The following is a 16,140-nucleotide window of genomic DNA, read 5'->3' on the forward strand; positions in this document are numbered from 1 at the left end:
AGACATATCAGCCAAAAGCAATGTGTTGATCTTGAGTTTAGATTCGATTCAAACAAATCAAGGGTAAATACATTTTTAAGACAATTGGGGGAAATGGAACACCCACTGTATATGACACCAAATAATTAAATACTATTAATTTTGTTGGGTGGGTTAATGGTATTTTGGTTATGTTCTTTAAAAAAAGAAACCACCTCATATCTTAGAGACATATGTGATGTATTTATGGATCAAAGGATATGATGTCTGGGATTTGCTTTAAAATTCATTGGCCCCCTCCCCTGAAAAGAAGGAGGTCAGATTAAATAAAATGTTAATTGTTAGAACCAGGCAATGGTTACAAGAGATTCATTGTCCCATTGTCTCGAATTTGGTGTATGCTTGAAATTCTCCATTATAAGTTTGAAATGGGGAGGAGGAAAAAGGGGTTTTAAAAAAGATGAGAGATAGCACTGAAGAAAATAGGATTAACCCACCGCAAAGGGACCCCAATATGGATTATATTGTATGATTCCAAAGTGTTGGAGAGTCCCTGTTCCCTAATCACCTTCTCATTTCATCTTCTCTGAATTCTTATCTCACCCACGTGACTATTATGCTTCAGTTTGGGTACCTTCCTCAATTTTTAGGGTTAGCCTACTAGCTGACTTTTTTTTGCCATCCCTTCAATGATTCTTTTAAACTCAGAGCCACCCTAAAAATGGCTTCTCCTCAAGCAGTTCCCAATCCCTGGGGCCAGCTCCCAACTCGTGTCTGGACTCCGCCTGCGAGACTGCCTTGCCTTCATGACCTGCTGTCACTTTGGATTTAACTCAACACCACAGCTCTCTCCCCAACCCTGAGTCTTTCCTGGTCTTCCTCACGTTATCCTCCTCTCAGGGATGAAACCACACCACCATTTCCAGCTCTTCCTTTCCTGCTGACGTCAGTAAACCACTCAGCCCAAGGGCTTCTTTTTTTGTTGTTTCCATGCCCTTGACTTTCCATTTCTATGTCCAACTATCCCAGAACCAGTCTCCCCACTCCGATCCAGCCTATAATCTGCCACCAAGGTAACCATACCAGGTTGACTCCTTATGTCATGCTCCTGTTCAAAATTTCATTTAGTAGACTCCCCACTGCCCTTGAGTCAAACCCTTTAGGTAGTAGTCAAGGCTCTCAATAATCTGGAACCTTCCCACTTCCTCATAAGTCCTCTCAACTAGTGATTTTAACTTACTTTTATTCATTATCAAAGAAATCATGTATCTATAGTTTAAAAACACAAATAGAATTACAGGGGATACAATGAAAAATAGTGCCTCCCGCCCGACCTCTCCCCATTGCTGCTTCCTGCTCCTCAGAAGCAATTACTTTCAACTCTTGACTGATTCTATTTATAGCCATATTATAAATAACATGCTTATTCCATTATTCTTGATTTCTGCCATATTAGATATTACTTATAGACTTTCTGCTATCAAAGCTGAGAATTTAGTTATTGTATTCCCCCCATCACACACAATGCCCTCTCCTCCCCCATCCTCCCAATTTAGAAAATCATTATTAAATCAATATACAGAGTTTGTATTATGACTTTGCAAAATACTATAAATATATTTCCTTACTTGTATAACTTCTTCTTTTTTTCTGGAGTTAAGAATTCTATGTTTCATTCTGCTTGGTTTTCAAGAACCTATCACTAATTCAGCCCCAGACTCTAACAAGGCAGGTGGCCTCTAAGTGTCATTATCTCTCAGCCACCCTTCGCCCAGTGTGGACAGTTCTCCAGGCCTGCTCTACATTATGTGTCTTGAGTCATCTTCCCTCGCCTTCCTCTTAGGAATGTCTTTGGCCCATGAATTGAGTCCCCTGTGTCCTGCATCTCATGACTTCTTTCTTGGTTTCCTCTCATCTGGTGGAATAAATCATCTAGTAGCTTCTGAGAAAGGATGCACCAAAGTTAATTTTTTGAAACCCTGCATGTCTAAAGATGCCTTTATTTCAACTCTCACACTTGAGTGTTAAAATGACTAAAAGTTGATTTCTAGACAGGAAATAATTTTCCACCAGAATTTTGAGGGTCCTACTCCATAGCTGCTGTTGAGAAGAAGGATAGCATTCTTGATTCCTGATCTTTGATATTTACCCTGTTTTTTCCCCTCTCAAAGCTTTTGAGATGTTCTCTTGGCATTCTGAAATTCCATTTGGACGTACCTTGGGGTGGGGCTCTTTGCATTCTCTGGGTTGGGCATTTGGTAGGCCCTTTGAATTCGGATACTTTATCCTGCTGTTCTGGCAATTTCCTTTTATTCTTTCTTTGATAATTTCCTATCCTCTATTTCTCTGTTCTTTCTTGCTAGAACTACTTTACAGATGTTAGATCACCTACACTCATCTTCTAATTTTCTTACCTTCAACTTTATCTTTCAATCCTTCTATTTAATTTTTTTATTTCTGCTGTCATATATCAATTTCTAAAAGCTCTTCTTGTTTTATGTGCAGTTCGTTTTACGGTCTCCTCTTCTTCTGACAAAGACGCCATATTTTCTGCCAAATCTTTGAGGATATGAATTATAATCCGGTTGTACTTTTTCAAGTTTTTTTCAGCTCCCTACATTGTTTTCACCAAGTTCCTTTTTCTCTGTCTGCTGGTCCTTGGCTGTTCCTTCACATTTAAAAGTGAGCCACTAACAGGCTGACTGGAAGCTCTGGGTACCCAGGAGGGGGCTGGCTGACCAGTGGCTTCACTCAGCTGTCTCACTAGAAGATCCCCAAATATCACAATCCATAGTTCTCTCCCCTTAGACTGGTCACTTTCCCCAGCAAAAAACTTTCCAACCTTTAGCTTGAGGACAGTATCCTCACTTAATTCCTCTCTTCTGACTTCATCTCTGCCTTCAGCATCACAGCCACAGCTATGGCTGTGTCCTCCTAGCAGCTTCTCACACTAGCGGCAGTCACATGGCTGTGTGTGTGTATGTGGGTGTGAACGTGTGTGTATGTGTGTGCATGCATGTATGTGGTAGAGGGATGGGAGTGATGATTGAGAACCTGGGAATCTAACTTCTCTCTGTACAAATTTTAAACTTACTTCAGGTTTTTAGTCTCATTACACACACGCACGCACACATACACACACACGTCTCTGATCACTGAGGCTTTCCAGGGCTCCATTGTGCAAACTGGCTGGCTTCCTGGTGGATACACCACACTGTGAGCTTGCTTTCAGCTTTCTCAGCTCTGCCATTTATCTATCAGCAACGAAATTTCGATTAGCATCTGCCATATGCTGTTCCTCCTCTTCCACTCCTTTATCATTATACTTTTCTATACCTTTATTGCCATTTTAGTGGGTTTTCAGGAAGGAATGGAAAAAAGCACATGTTCAGTCCACATATTTAACCAGAAGTCCTCTGCACTGGTGAATTTCAAGCTTCTAGGCAGCATGACCCAACCCTTGATTTCAGGTGAAATCTTACGCAGAATCGTAATCTATAAAAACAGAGGAGTGGCTGCAGGCCAGTCAGCCTTTTCATGCTCTTTGGTTCCAGTGGGCATCTCCACCAAACCCAGGGGCCTTGCTGGACACACTTTGAGCATTTTTATTTCACACAAACCTTCCACTCCATCAAAACTGCTCCATGCATCATTCCCTAAACCTGTTCCCCCAAACTAAATTGCCTTCTTCTTTTTATTTAAGTCCACCTCCAGCCTTTCCTGCAAGACCAAGTCTGATCCACCTCCCTCTGTGAGGCCTCCTCTACACCAAGCTCTGTGGTGATCACTCTCTCTACTCACCTCTAGTCTGAGCATCGCCTAAGAGTGACTAAAGAGAAAATTACTACATTCATCCTTAGCTACCAGGTCCAGTACTTTTTGCTCCTGGATGAAATGACCAGTCCTCATACAGTGTCCCATGGGTCTGACAGAAGGGGATGGCTGCAAGAAAGTGAATCCTTTTGCTCAATCTGGCTCCTAGGTGACTAGGTCTGCTGAGATAATGGCTCCATCTGTAGTTTCAGACTGCTCTCACCATGGTGATACTTCCCTGGGACAGAAATTCTCCCATTACTTAGCGATGAAAGTTTAGCATTCTATTCTCTCTGGGTTCTCCATTACAGAGTGGAAGTAAGAGCCAGGGGCTCAAAGGTCTGGGCCTAAAACTCAGGAAGAACTAATAGGCTATGTAGGGTATAGAGCTGAGCCATCTCCCAATAAAACATTAAAAATATCCTGAAAATAAGAAAGTTGGATCTAGTGTCCCACCTCAGTACTTAAAGAAGAATAAATCTTCAGCCATCCTTAGAAGACGCCATTAAATATCTTCATTTAGATTCCATCCAAATGTTCACTAGGTCAAGGCCTACATAACTTAAAGACGAGAGAGGTTCAGAGGCAGCAACCAGCACCCTTCCAGAGTTACCACTGCTTTTAAATATACATGCTGGAAATACATAAAGGGTAAGTGTGCAACGCATTCTGTTAAAAGCCAATGATTAATTTGCAAGACAATGGAGAAATCTGACTAGTGACTGGGTATTTGATGATAATAAGGAAATACTGTTAACAATATAGTGATTTTATTTTTAATGAGAGAACATTTTTTAGAAATATATACTGAAATATGGATAAAATGATATGATATCTGGGATTTGCTTCAAAATAATCTAGGACGGGGGTATGAAGGGGCGAGTGAGGATTACAGATCAGGAGTTGGCAAACTTTGTCTATAAAGGACCACAAAGTAAATATTTTAGGCTTTGCAGGCTATATAGTCTCTGTCACAATTATTCAACTCAGTCATTGAACACAAAAGCAGCCATAGACAATAAGGAAATAAATGAGTGTGGCTGTGTTCCGATAAAACTTTATTTACAAAAACAGGTGAAGGGCTGGATTTTGTCCACAGGTTCATAGTTTGCCAACCCCTAGTAGAAATGAAACAAAACTGGCCGTGAGTTGATAATTATTGAAGCTAAGTGTTGAGTATGCTATTTTGTGCATATTTGAAATTTTCCATAATAATATGAAAATTTCCATAATTTCCATAATAAAATGTTCAGTCTTTTTCTAAGAAGTCAATGTTTAACTTTGGTAACTTCACTGGACTTAAAGTCAAAGTAGAAAACAGTGAGGACTAATAATGACACATTATGAGTTTCATTTCCAGAAGGGTAAGGAAAACACAAGCATTCTACTGGAAAATTGAAACTAAAAGCAGCCTGTCCACAGAAATTTGTAGGACCATAAGGTGAGGTAGCGCTTGCCTGGCACATGCCTGACAGCTGAACCAAACAGCACAGGAGTTCTCCCAATACTGTCCACCTCTGACATCCTCTCCCTCAGCAAGTTTAGGCTGGAGAAGTGTTCATATTTCATCCTTTCATGGTTGCTTTACTGGGAGGTGATTCTTTCCTCAGAGCAGAATACATTCCCTTTCAAAAGTTCTCAGGACGAGGAGACACATGTGGAAAGAACTTTCTGTCCCTGGCAGACAAGGAACCAAACCCCTTCTCCTTGAACTTGGACAGTCTCCCTTCACTTGGAAGCCTCACTCATCCTCTGGTTTTGGAGAACTGAGCTGCGTTCTCACAAAGCCCAGCTAAACGAGAAGCGCACTGTCATCAGGGGCTGGTTGGGCACAGGGGGCTGTGAAATGCATCAATACCCTTTCTATCTTGGCTTCCGCATGTACTTTTTTCCCAAGATGCTCTAAAAAGCCTGGTATATCCTAAGAAATGAGAGCAGAATTAAGGTAAGTGAATAGGAAAAGCAATCAAGTGACCTGGGATAAATGTCCCTGTACTTTGCTTCCTCCACAGAGAGACTGAAAACCTGGCTCTAATAGGATATCTCTGTAGGTGAAACGACTGAGGGCATCGAGACACCAATGGCCCAGAGGGCCTCTCCAGACTTCCTTCCTCCAGGACCCAACAGCCATGGTAGCTCTAAATACCACTTAATAAAGCCCACGGCCATCAGTTATGGTCAATACAACGTATGTGTGGAGAAGGGAAAATAGAAAGAGAGAGGAAAGAATGTAGAAGGAGAAGACAATGGGAGGAGGGGAAACAAGAGAGAGAGAGGAGAGGGTGGGGGAAAATAAAGAGATGGCTATGGCAGCCAGTGGTGGAGAAGCCACAGGGTGACTCTTGGTGCCAGTTCTAGAGTCTCAGGGCTGGTCGGTCCATGCCTTACCCTGGAGGAAGAGGCCGCTCCCAGGTGGTGGTCTTGGTATTGTGGTCAACATAATAGACACGCCCGTTGGGCAGCTCTCGCTGCTCCCATCTGAAAAATAAAGTAAAGAACCATGATATACACAGTTGAAAGGCATAAGCCCTTGTTCGAAAGGGAGCCCTTCACTGCTGATATAGCTAATTTGAGAGGAAACATCAAAGATGACGTGCAACAGCCAACACCGTGTCAAAACCACTCCACGCTGTCACTGATGGCAGCACCCAGGACTGCTTCTTGAGAAAACTATAATAGCTCCCTTTATGGACTCAGTGTACTAGGACATGCCCTAGATTGCTCTAAATGCCCCTGAATAACCCATATGAGTCTACATTTCATGGATTTTTCTAAATCAGTGTTCCTTGGCCATTTGGGGATCAAAGATCTCTTTAGGAATGTGATTTCCCTTCCTCTTTCCTTCCAAAGTGCACTTACCAACAGAAATTTATATGCAATTTCTGGGGTTCATGGGCCTCACCTAATACTTATCTATGGATCCTCCAGCCTTTTTAGCCTACATTACCTCTTAAAGTCACAAATTATATGACTGCCTTTGTTCTCCTAGCATCATATATATTCATGATCACATTTCTTTTTAAAATACAGGACTTATTTACAGAGGATCTTTAAAAGAGATCTGGGGCGGGGGGGGCCGGCCTGGCGGCGCAGCAGTTAAGTGCGTGCGCTCTGCTTCGGCAGCCCAGGGTTTGCAGGTTCGGATCCCGGGCGTGCACCAACGCACCGCTTGTCAAGCCATGCTGTGGTGGTGTCCCATATAAAGTAGAGGAAGACAAGCACGGATGTTAGCCCAGGGCCCATCTTCCTCAGCCAAAAAGAGGAGTATTGGCAGTGGATGTTGGCTCAGAGCTGGTCTTCCTCATAAATAAATAAATAAATAAATAAAAGAGATTTGGGTGAATCGAGAAACATAGCATACTGTTATTTATTGACTGCTCTACCCTTAAGTCTGTAAGTTAATATGAGATCACGGTGTTGAGGGTGGCTCATCTGTGCTAATGGAAGAATGACAAGGTAGCAGATGATGCAAAGAGATATAATCCACAAGCAAAATCACTACAAAATACAGCCAAGGACCACCCACCCTCACACTCCCGTTATTCCCACACTCAACACAATCTTACAGTAATTTCACTTACCCAGAATACAGTAACCTATATATAATGGATGCAAAATTTACATTTATAAAATGATTACTTTATAAAGGATGTTAACAGTCCCATTAGCCTTTATGTTTCACATTGATTTTATTGACTTCTACTTTTGAGTACTGCCTAGGGAAGGTGACCTTTTCCGGGAAGCTAATAAAGTCAGTTATGCAGAAACGCTTGTTTTGAAAACACCAATCTATTCCAATGTGATTGATACATGAGGGAACAATGTGAGCATAATGTGAATTTTGTGTTTGCTTGTGCATGATTTTGCCTTTGAGAAGCACTAAAGGAACACAGAAGACTTCCCCTAGCTAAACTCAGTCACGTAAGCATACACAAAACCCACACGCATCTACCAGCTACCTCAGCTGACCACATGGTATATGCCATACCCACCCACATCTGGTGTTACAACTCCCATCTGGTTGCAGACAACCCTCCTTGCACCACTTCACGACAACACTCACAAATTCCAACCCTTCTGACATCTGCTTCCACAAGCAACCGTCAGGTCTCCTCAAGGAAACATGCCATATCCACTGTAGTGATATGTATCTCAGTCATTTAACATGTGTAAAACTGTGCTACCATCCTTAATAGGTTCCCATTTTTTGTGGGTGTCATTGACAAATTTTGGAGTGTTATGTCCCTAACCCATTTTTTCCCATAAGCTCTGTGGTTTTTATTGCATGATTTTCCATAGCATAGTGACTTTTAGGAACACATATGTTATAGCAGAGCTGACTGTACACTGAAATAAATGTCCTAACTTTTATTACCAAGCCTGATGTGTCTACTCCAATAGACATTAGCTTTACTCAATATCGTTTCTCATTTAAACCAGCATGTCTGATCAGCAGACTGCATTGATCAGCCCCTTCAAGGTTCGTTCAGATACAGATATACATGAGGTTTTTAAGGCAAGGAAGGGAAGGCGGCGCCATCACCCACTAGCATCTACAATGAGCTACGGGCTCAAGTCTTCCCTCGTGCAGTCCTTGCCTCTATCTTTTAAGGTGTGAAATGCCATCACCATGACGAAACTGAGGCTTAGAGAAGCTAAGTAACTCTTACGTGACATTCAAACTCAGCTCTGACTCCCTAGCTCATGAATTTTACCATGTCATGTTGAAAGGAAGACAGGAGGAAAAAAAAAAGGTCAACTGGAATTTATAGAGAACCTACTACCCAGCAGACAAGGTGCCAGGTGCCTTCCCAATCCTCATCTCGAAGTGAGCAACTTTCCTTAGCACTGGAGTCCAGGTAGGGGGCCCTGAGGGATCAAGATGACTGGGGAGGAATTACAGTGGGTTTCTAGGCTCCAGTTTATTCACAACCCTCTGCTCAGATCCGGAAGATCTGCATCTACCGGAAGAGGCTGCACATTTTGCACCACTGGGAGGGTTAGCCCTGGGAGCAGCGAGCTCCAGTGGTTCCACACTCTCACCTCTCAAAAGGGATCAACTATTGGGTTGAGGACCAGAGTGCTACAAACACTATTAAAATGAGCTTGAGCACATTTTCTGTCCTGGGTATTTTTGCTCAAGGTTCTGGTTGAAGCAGATACTGGTGATTTGAGCCAGGTGCCCTGGCCCCTCCCACTGCAAAGGGAAGATCCTCACACTTCATTCAGTAATTTATCAAAAGGGCAGAATCTTCTGGCAAAAGTGTCAAGATGAAAATGCACACCGGGTAAAGTTAAAGATCTTCTCCTGCCGGACACCTTTCTGAACTAAAGACAAAACAGTAACAAATACTGCCAGCTCAAGAGGCTGCGGTCCCATCTGTGGGGATCTGGTGCGGACCTTTCAGCGAGCATGGCAGGCTGACATACTGTGGCTTCACACCAGCTCTCAAAATTCCTCCTGTCTGTTCGGTAATAGACCAGCAAATCCAATACCCTCTGTATTCATCTGAATTTGGAAATGAGGAAAGTCTTGAGAAAGATACTTGGCTGAAGGGTAAGCACTGAAACATGGAAGCTCCTCAAGGCAATGGCAGCAAACCACTGTTTCATAACCTTTGCTCCTAATAAGACTTAAGTAGCTGAGAGCTTCCCAGCATTCCCTGAGAAGTTAGCTATATCCTTCCCTTCCTTGGCAATTTTGTGGCACAAATCACTAACAAAATTAGTTTGCTCATGTTGCAGTCACTATTTGGGAAACTGTCCATAACGTGTGGGTGGCGCTATCCCTTTAATAAAGACAAAATATTTGTTGTAGCAATTGGCGATAAAACGCACTAAACACATTTCTCTTTATTCTGATAATTCTTTTGTTAAAATTTTAATCTTATAAATAGTCTCTACTTTTGCCTTCTTTTATATTTCATTTCAGTTAAGGAGAAAATTGGTTTTATTATACTTTGGCTAACATTTTAATTTGAAGATGGGGTAATACTTAAAATTCCACGAAGTAAATGCCTTTAATTGACACAATGGTGTTCCCACACACTGCCAGAAAGGAAATCAGTGTGAAGTGCTCTTCACTTCTATTCAAGAGCTACAGTGGCTCTTTCCCAGCCTAGACAAGAGATCTGTCCATCCTGTCTTTGATCCCAGCTGATCCTAGAAATGAAACTCTCTCTTTCAGGGACTGTTATTGTCCGGCAAATCTCAATGTCCTTCTGTGAACCCTCTCAACAGGCTTAGCTAGAAAAACAGTTTCCAGAGGAGCAAGACCTTTCTTCCATTACCTTTCTTGATATCTACCTTTTTCCTTTTAAAATTGAACTCCTGCTCAGATTAAATGTCCATGTGGGTCCTCCCTGATCCATGACCTGGCCTTGCTGCTTTTCTTAGAGAACTCTCAACTCCTCCCTTACCTGCATGGCTCCTCAGAATTCATACATCTCTCTTCCCTTCACTCATGCAGCACAGTCGGTCAATTCTATTGTCAATCAAACGAGCTTCCCGATCCTCATTTCTCCTCAGGAGCCGCTGACCCACATAAATTAAGCCTTCCAATGTCTTCGTTTGGTCTCCCCATGCCAAGAAAGTGATACTGGCAGCGACCTTTCATCAGCACATCCCTGTCAGGGGTTAGGTTTCTGTCCCTTATAAGCATCTTCTTGATGCTGAGATTAAAAGGCTTTTCAATCAAACTACCCATGGGTCTCAATACTGCATCCTGGTCACGTGGGTCATATCCTCTCCCATTGAATAGCTTTCTTTGATGCTCTCAGAAACAGTGTTCAAAGCAGCAAGCCTGTTTCAGGTCCCTTCCCAACACATTGCTCCTTGGCCTTCAATGAGTAACATTCAGTTGGACCATGGACTACACAGAGTCTCTGTATTTGAAAGTACTTAAAAAGTAGTCTCTAATTTCAATTAACCTTGGGTACTTTTTTAACCTAAATTACCTTTGCTCCTATGGATTTTAACCGCCCTTTATTCAATTGTATATATTCCATGCCCATGCCCCAATCACCCCACCATCACGATTATTAAAAGACTAAAGGCTAAAAATCCCATTATTAGGATGACATCCAATCATTTCTCTCCTATGTTATCTGAAAGGAAATTGTCTGGTCACCGGAACCACATTTTCTTGTGGAAGATTTCCTAAAAGGTCTTCAGGAAATCAATTCTCAATTACCTGCCATTACAGTATGTATTCAACCATCCTGATCAACATACTTCTTGGTCACATTCCCCTGTGTTTGAATGGAATCACAGTTTCACCAAGAGTTGGATTAAATTGGGAAGAGATTAAAGCTGGGTGAGGGTTTCAGGTTAGTAACACACACGATATCAACATGTTCAAAAATTCTTAGTAAGAACCTTATTAACTTGTATTATTGATTAATTTGCTCTCTTTTATTAACACAGGCACTGGGCATTAATACAGCCGACTTTCAATCAAAATTCACTCTCTCCACTAGAAAAACAAAGTCACACCAGAACCCTTACATACCCCAAAGAAAAGATGCTTTGCTGGTTACTTAGACAAAAACTAAACTTCATAAAAAGACATCAAAAGTATTCAAGTATTCTTAAAGCTGCCTATGTAGAAGTTCAACTCCCCACAGGCAAAGATATATGGAATTCATATTTTCTTATTTTAGTTCCTATAATAAGTGACTCTGAACCAACTCCTAATCCCCAAGCTTTGGCCACTTCTTAGGCAAACCATAAGATTTATTTCCCCTGCAGGGACGCCTTCAGACTGTTTGATGAGTCAGAAATCTGTGCGCAATGGAACACATCTCCTGCTCACTGTCTGCATCGCTTCAGTAGGTCCTTTGTAACCTGAGCAGGAAATGTGTTCAACTCGGTCCCTCCCCCAAGAACCCTTCCTGAGAAACGGAGCTTTCCCTTAAATCTGAGCATACTAACCCCGTTTCAAAAACTATCCACAACCAGCACGTTATGCCCTTTAAGCACAGGATGGCACAGAGCAGCTACTGGGGCTTCTGAATTAGTCTCTTTCTTCTTCTTCAACCATTCCATTTTCTTTGCCTTGGAAAAGTTTCCAAAGCTCTTCAATGGAAGTTGACGACATTAAAATATATGCTTTCATAGACAGGCAAGACAATTCCTGGAGATGGTATCTATAAAAAAATTTTTTTTTAACATTTTTGCAGATAAAAGATTTTGCAGACGTATTTGGCAATGCAAGGAAATAGTCACTCTTTAAAAAATAGTTGATGGGAGCAAAAATGGGTATGATCTTTCCAAAGGGCAATTTGGCATCTTGGTCAAAAACCTTTCCTATGTGAATATCCTTTGACTCAGCAACTCTGCTTGTAGGACAGATCCTGAGGAAATAATTATGTGTCAAAGACTTAGCTGTAAGTGCATCTGTCACAGTATGTTACAGCATGTTACAGAAAAACTGGAAACAACCAAAATGCCCCAAAATGGAGGATTAGTAAGATAAACTGTTATTTCTATAACAGGTATTCAGTCATTGAAATTAACATTGTAGATAATATTGACTTGCTCTGATGATTACAATACATTGGGTGGAAAAAGCAAGTTAAAAAATAATATGCATGGGGCTGGCCCGCTGGCACAAGCAGTTAAGTGAGCACGCTCCACTTCCGCAGCCCACAGTACGCAGGTTCGGATCCCGGGCCCGCACCAACACACCACTTGTTAAGCCAGGCTGTGGTGGCGTCCCATATAAAGTAGAGGAAGACGGGCACAGATGTTAGCTCAGGGCCAATCTTCCTCAAGAAAAAAGGGGAGGATTGGCATCAGATGTTATCTCAGGGCTAGTCCTCCTCACACACACACAAAAAATAATAATAATAATATGCATAAGATAATCAAAACTTTGTTTAAAAATTATATAAATGTACTGTTTTTCATAAATCTAAAATGCCATCAATTGTAAGATGATTTAACATATCACTAAGAAATGGGCCGGCCCCGTGGCTTAGCGGTTAAGTGCGCGCGCTCCGCTGCTGGCGGCCTGGGTTCGGATCCCGGGCGCGCACCGCCGCACCGCTTCTCCAGCCATGCTGAGGCCGCGTCCCACATACGGCAACTGGAAGGATGTGCAGCTGTGACATACAACTATCTACTGGGGCTTTGGGGGGAAAAAATAAATAAATAAAATCTTTAAAAAAAAAAAAAAAACAAAAAAAAAACATATCACTAAGAAAGAAAAAGACACTGCCAATTAAACTATGACACTCTGAAGCTTGTAAATCACATCTTGATTTTAAAGAAGTTAAAATAAGAAGTAACACGCACATCAAAATCAACAAGACATGGGTGTGTATGTATGTAAAATTTTTACAATTTCAGAGCAAGGAAGAATTTTAGACAAGAGACAAAAGCATATGAAGAAGATTAACAAATTTGACTATATAAAATTTTAAACTATTGTACAATAAAAGGCAACATAAAAAAGTGAAAATAGGGGGCCAGCCCGGTGGCGCAAGCGGTTAAGTGCGCACGCTCCGCTGCGGCAGCCCGGGGTTCGCTGGTTCGGATCCCGGGCGCGCACCGACGCACTGCTTGGCAAGCCATGCTGTGGCGGCGTCCCATATAAAGTCGAGGAAGATGGGCACAGATGTTAGCCCAGGGCCGTCTTCCTCAGCAAAAAAAAGAGGAGGATTGGCGGATGTTAGCACAGGGCTGATCTCCTCACAAAAAAAAAAAAAAGTGAAAATAGGGGCTGGCCCAGTGGCGTGGCAGTTAAGTTCACGCACTCTGCTTCGGCAGCCCAGGGTTCGCGGGTTCAAATCCTGGGCGCAGACCTACGCACCACTCATCAAGCCATGCTGTGGCAGTGAACCATATGCAAAACAGAGGAAGATGGGCATGGATGTTAGCTCACAGCCAATCTTCCTCACCAAAAAAAGAAAAGTGAAAATAAAAACCACAGGCCAGGAGAAAATATTTGTATGCACATAATTGAGAAACCATTAGTAACTACCATATATTAAGAAATCCTGCAGATTAAAGAGAAAAAAGGCAAATAGCCAGGGGCCAGCCCGGTGGCACAGCGGTTTAAGTGCGCACACTCTGTTGCGGCAGCTCTGGCGGCCCGGAGTTCGGATTCCGGGCACACACCGATGTACTGCTTGTCAAACCATGCTGTGGTGGTGTCCCACATAAAGTGGAGGAAGATGGGCACGGATGTTAGCCCAGGGCCAGTCTTCCTCAGCAAAAAGAGGAGGATTGGCAACAGATGTTAGCTCAAGGCTGATCTTCCTCACAAAAAAAAGAAAAAGAAAAGAAAAGACAAATAGCCAAACAGAAAAATGGACAAAAATATATGAATAGGCAATTCACAAAAAAGGAAACCAAAGAACCAAATAAAAAACATGTATAAAGAGGTTCAATCTCAACGGTAATTAAGGAAATTCAAATTAAAACCACAAAGAGATACCATTCACACCCATCAGACTGCCCAAAGCAAAAAAAAAATCTGACAATACTAAGTTTTAGCAGGAATGCTTATGCATGTTCATGGGAGTGTGAATTGATGAGCTGACTCGAGAAAGCAATTTGATAGTATCTACTAAAACTGAAGATCTTCACCCACTACAATGAAGAAATTCCAGTTCCAGTACATGCCTTAAAGAAACATTTACACAAAAAGTCATGCACAGAAAATCTTCACTGAAGCATTGTTTATAATTGCGAAGAGATAATTCTAGTATAAATAAATATAAGGTACGTATTATATTTTCTATTTTAAATTTATGATATATAGTATATAAATATCGTAAATATAAATAAATTTTAATTATAACAAATAAATTTTTACCTATTCATACAACATAATACCATATAGCAAATTTAATGAATGTACCAAATTCCATGTTATCTCTGCATATAAGGAATGGGATCAGGGAAGGGTTCACAGGGACTTTCAATCATATTGATAATATCTTCATCAAGAAGTTAAAAAAGGGGGAGGTCTGCAGCAAACGGAGCATAATGCTCAAGCTTGATAAAGCTGAGTGGTGAGCCCACAGGCATTTCTTATATTACTCTCCTGTCTTATCTGCATGCTTAAATATTTTACAACAAAAAAGTAAATTTTAAAAGCGCATACCATAAGATTATCAAACTTTGGTAGATGTGTGTTTAGGTGTCTGTGTCCGTACCTGTGGTCTCGGGCAAACTGCTTAAGGTTTTCTCATTTGCCAAACAAGGATAAAAGTAGCTCCCACATGGTGTTGTGAAGACTGCGTGAAATAATCCACGTAGGAAACTTCGCCCTCCCCAACACACTGGAAACGTTTAACAGACGTTAGCTGTTATTAATGGTCAGGAAAAAAATAGACCCAAGGTGCATGAAAACACTAACAGTTAAATCTGGGTGTTTATTTGTTATTGTTGTTTTTCTTCTTCTCTCCTCTCCTATTTATTTTTCTAATTAAAAAAGAAAAAACTTTAAAAATTTTAAGTGCTACTGAGAATGAAATCATTTATTTTTCCTGTCATTCGACAAACACTTCTCCATTTCCCTACAAGCCAAGTATTATGCTAGATGCTGGGGATACAAAGATGGACACAGTGCTCCCTGCTCTTGAGGAGCTCTCAAGAAAGTGTAGTAAAAATGAAAATTCATAATTACACAAGAATACACACATATGGTAGGTGAGAATGTTTCACGGGCCAGCATCTAACAACAGTAGAATTTGGAAATAAGGCTTTCGTTCTGAGAGGAGGAGGAGGAAGCCAGAACACGTACCGTTCGGCATTACCTAAGCATGTAATAATCCTTGCAGAGTCAAGAACTAAACTGTATTCTGCAAAAAGACACAGATTCTCCTGACACAATCCTTTAATCCAGTGCTGATCAAACTATGGTCCACGGCCCAAACTCTTTGTTACTGCTCAGTGACCAGAAAAGTATAGAACTTTCTAAGCATTTGGAAATTTTGTACCAATTTAACATTGCCACGACATCCAAATAATGTGATCAGCAGATTCATCTCATTGAACACGGTAGAGAACAAAAATAAGCATTTCTAACAGATTGAAAATTAAAAAATTAAAACAAACAAACAAAAACCAACAGAAAAAAAAAGGATTGGTTCTCCACAGATAGTTTGAGAAACGCTGTTTTAAAACTCCTTGGGTAAGGATCTTCGGCTAGTGCCAAAAATGAGTTTGGAATGAAATTCAATGGCAGCGGCTGGTTTATAACTTAGCAGGGAAGCTCCAACTTCCAACATCTCTTAAAGTGTCTCTATAAACAGAACATCAGAACTCTTACAAGGTTGTCATCCTTGATAATGTCTCAAAGACCACCTGGAGAAGGGCCTCTGGATCTCCACAATT

The 16,140-nt window shown here is 41.3% G+C and overlaps 1 protein-coding gene across 1 annotated transcript in view; it reads right to left on the reverse strand.

The window, feature by feature from the left end:
• The window catches only part of WWP2 (WW domain containing E3 ubiquitin protein ligase 2), a 134,976-nt gene that overhangs the window by 23,381 nt on the left and 95,455 nt on the right, over window positions 1-16,140 (reverse strand). The window contains exon 9 of the mRNA XM_004431787.3: window positions 6,181-6,270. Coding sequence (XP_004431844.1) covers window positions 6,181-6,270 — 90 coding nt within the window. The remainder of the gene's footprint in view (window positions 1-6,180; window positions 6,271-16,140) is intronic.

The sequence above is a fragment of the Ceratotherium simum genome, chromosome 30, assembly GCF_057802395.1.
Source record: "Ceratotherium simum simum isolate JZ-2026a chromosome 30, ASM5780239v1, whole genome shotgun sequence".
Classification (NCBI taxonomy): Eukaryota; Metazoa; Chordata; class Mammalia; order Perissodactyla; family Rhinocerotidae; genus Ceratotherium; species Ceratotherium simum.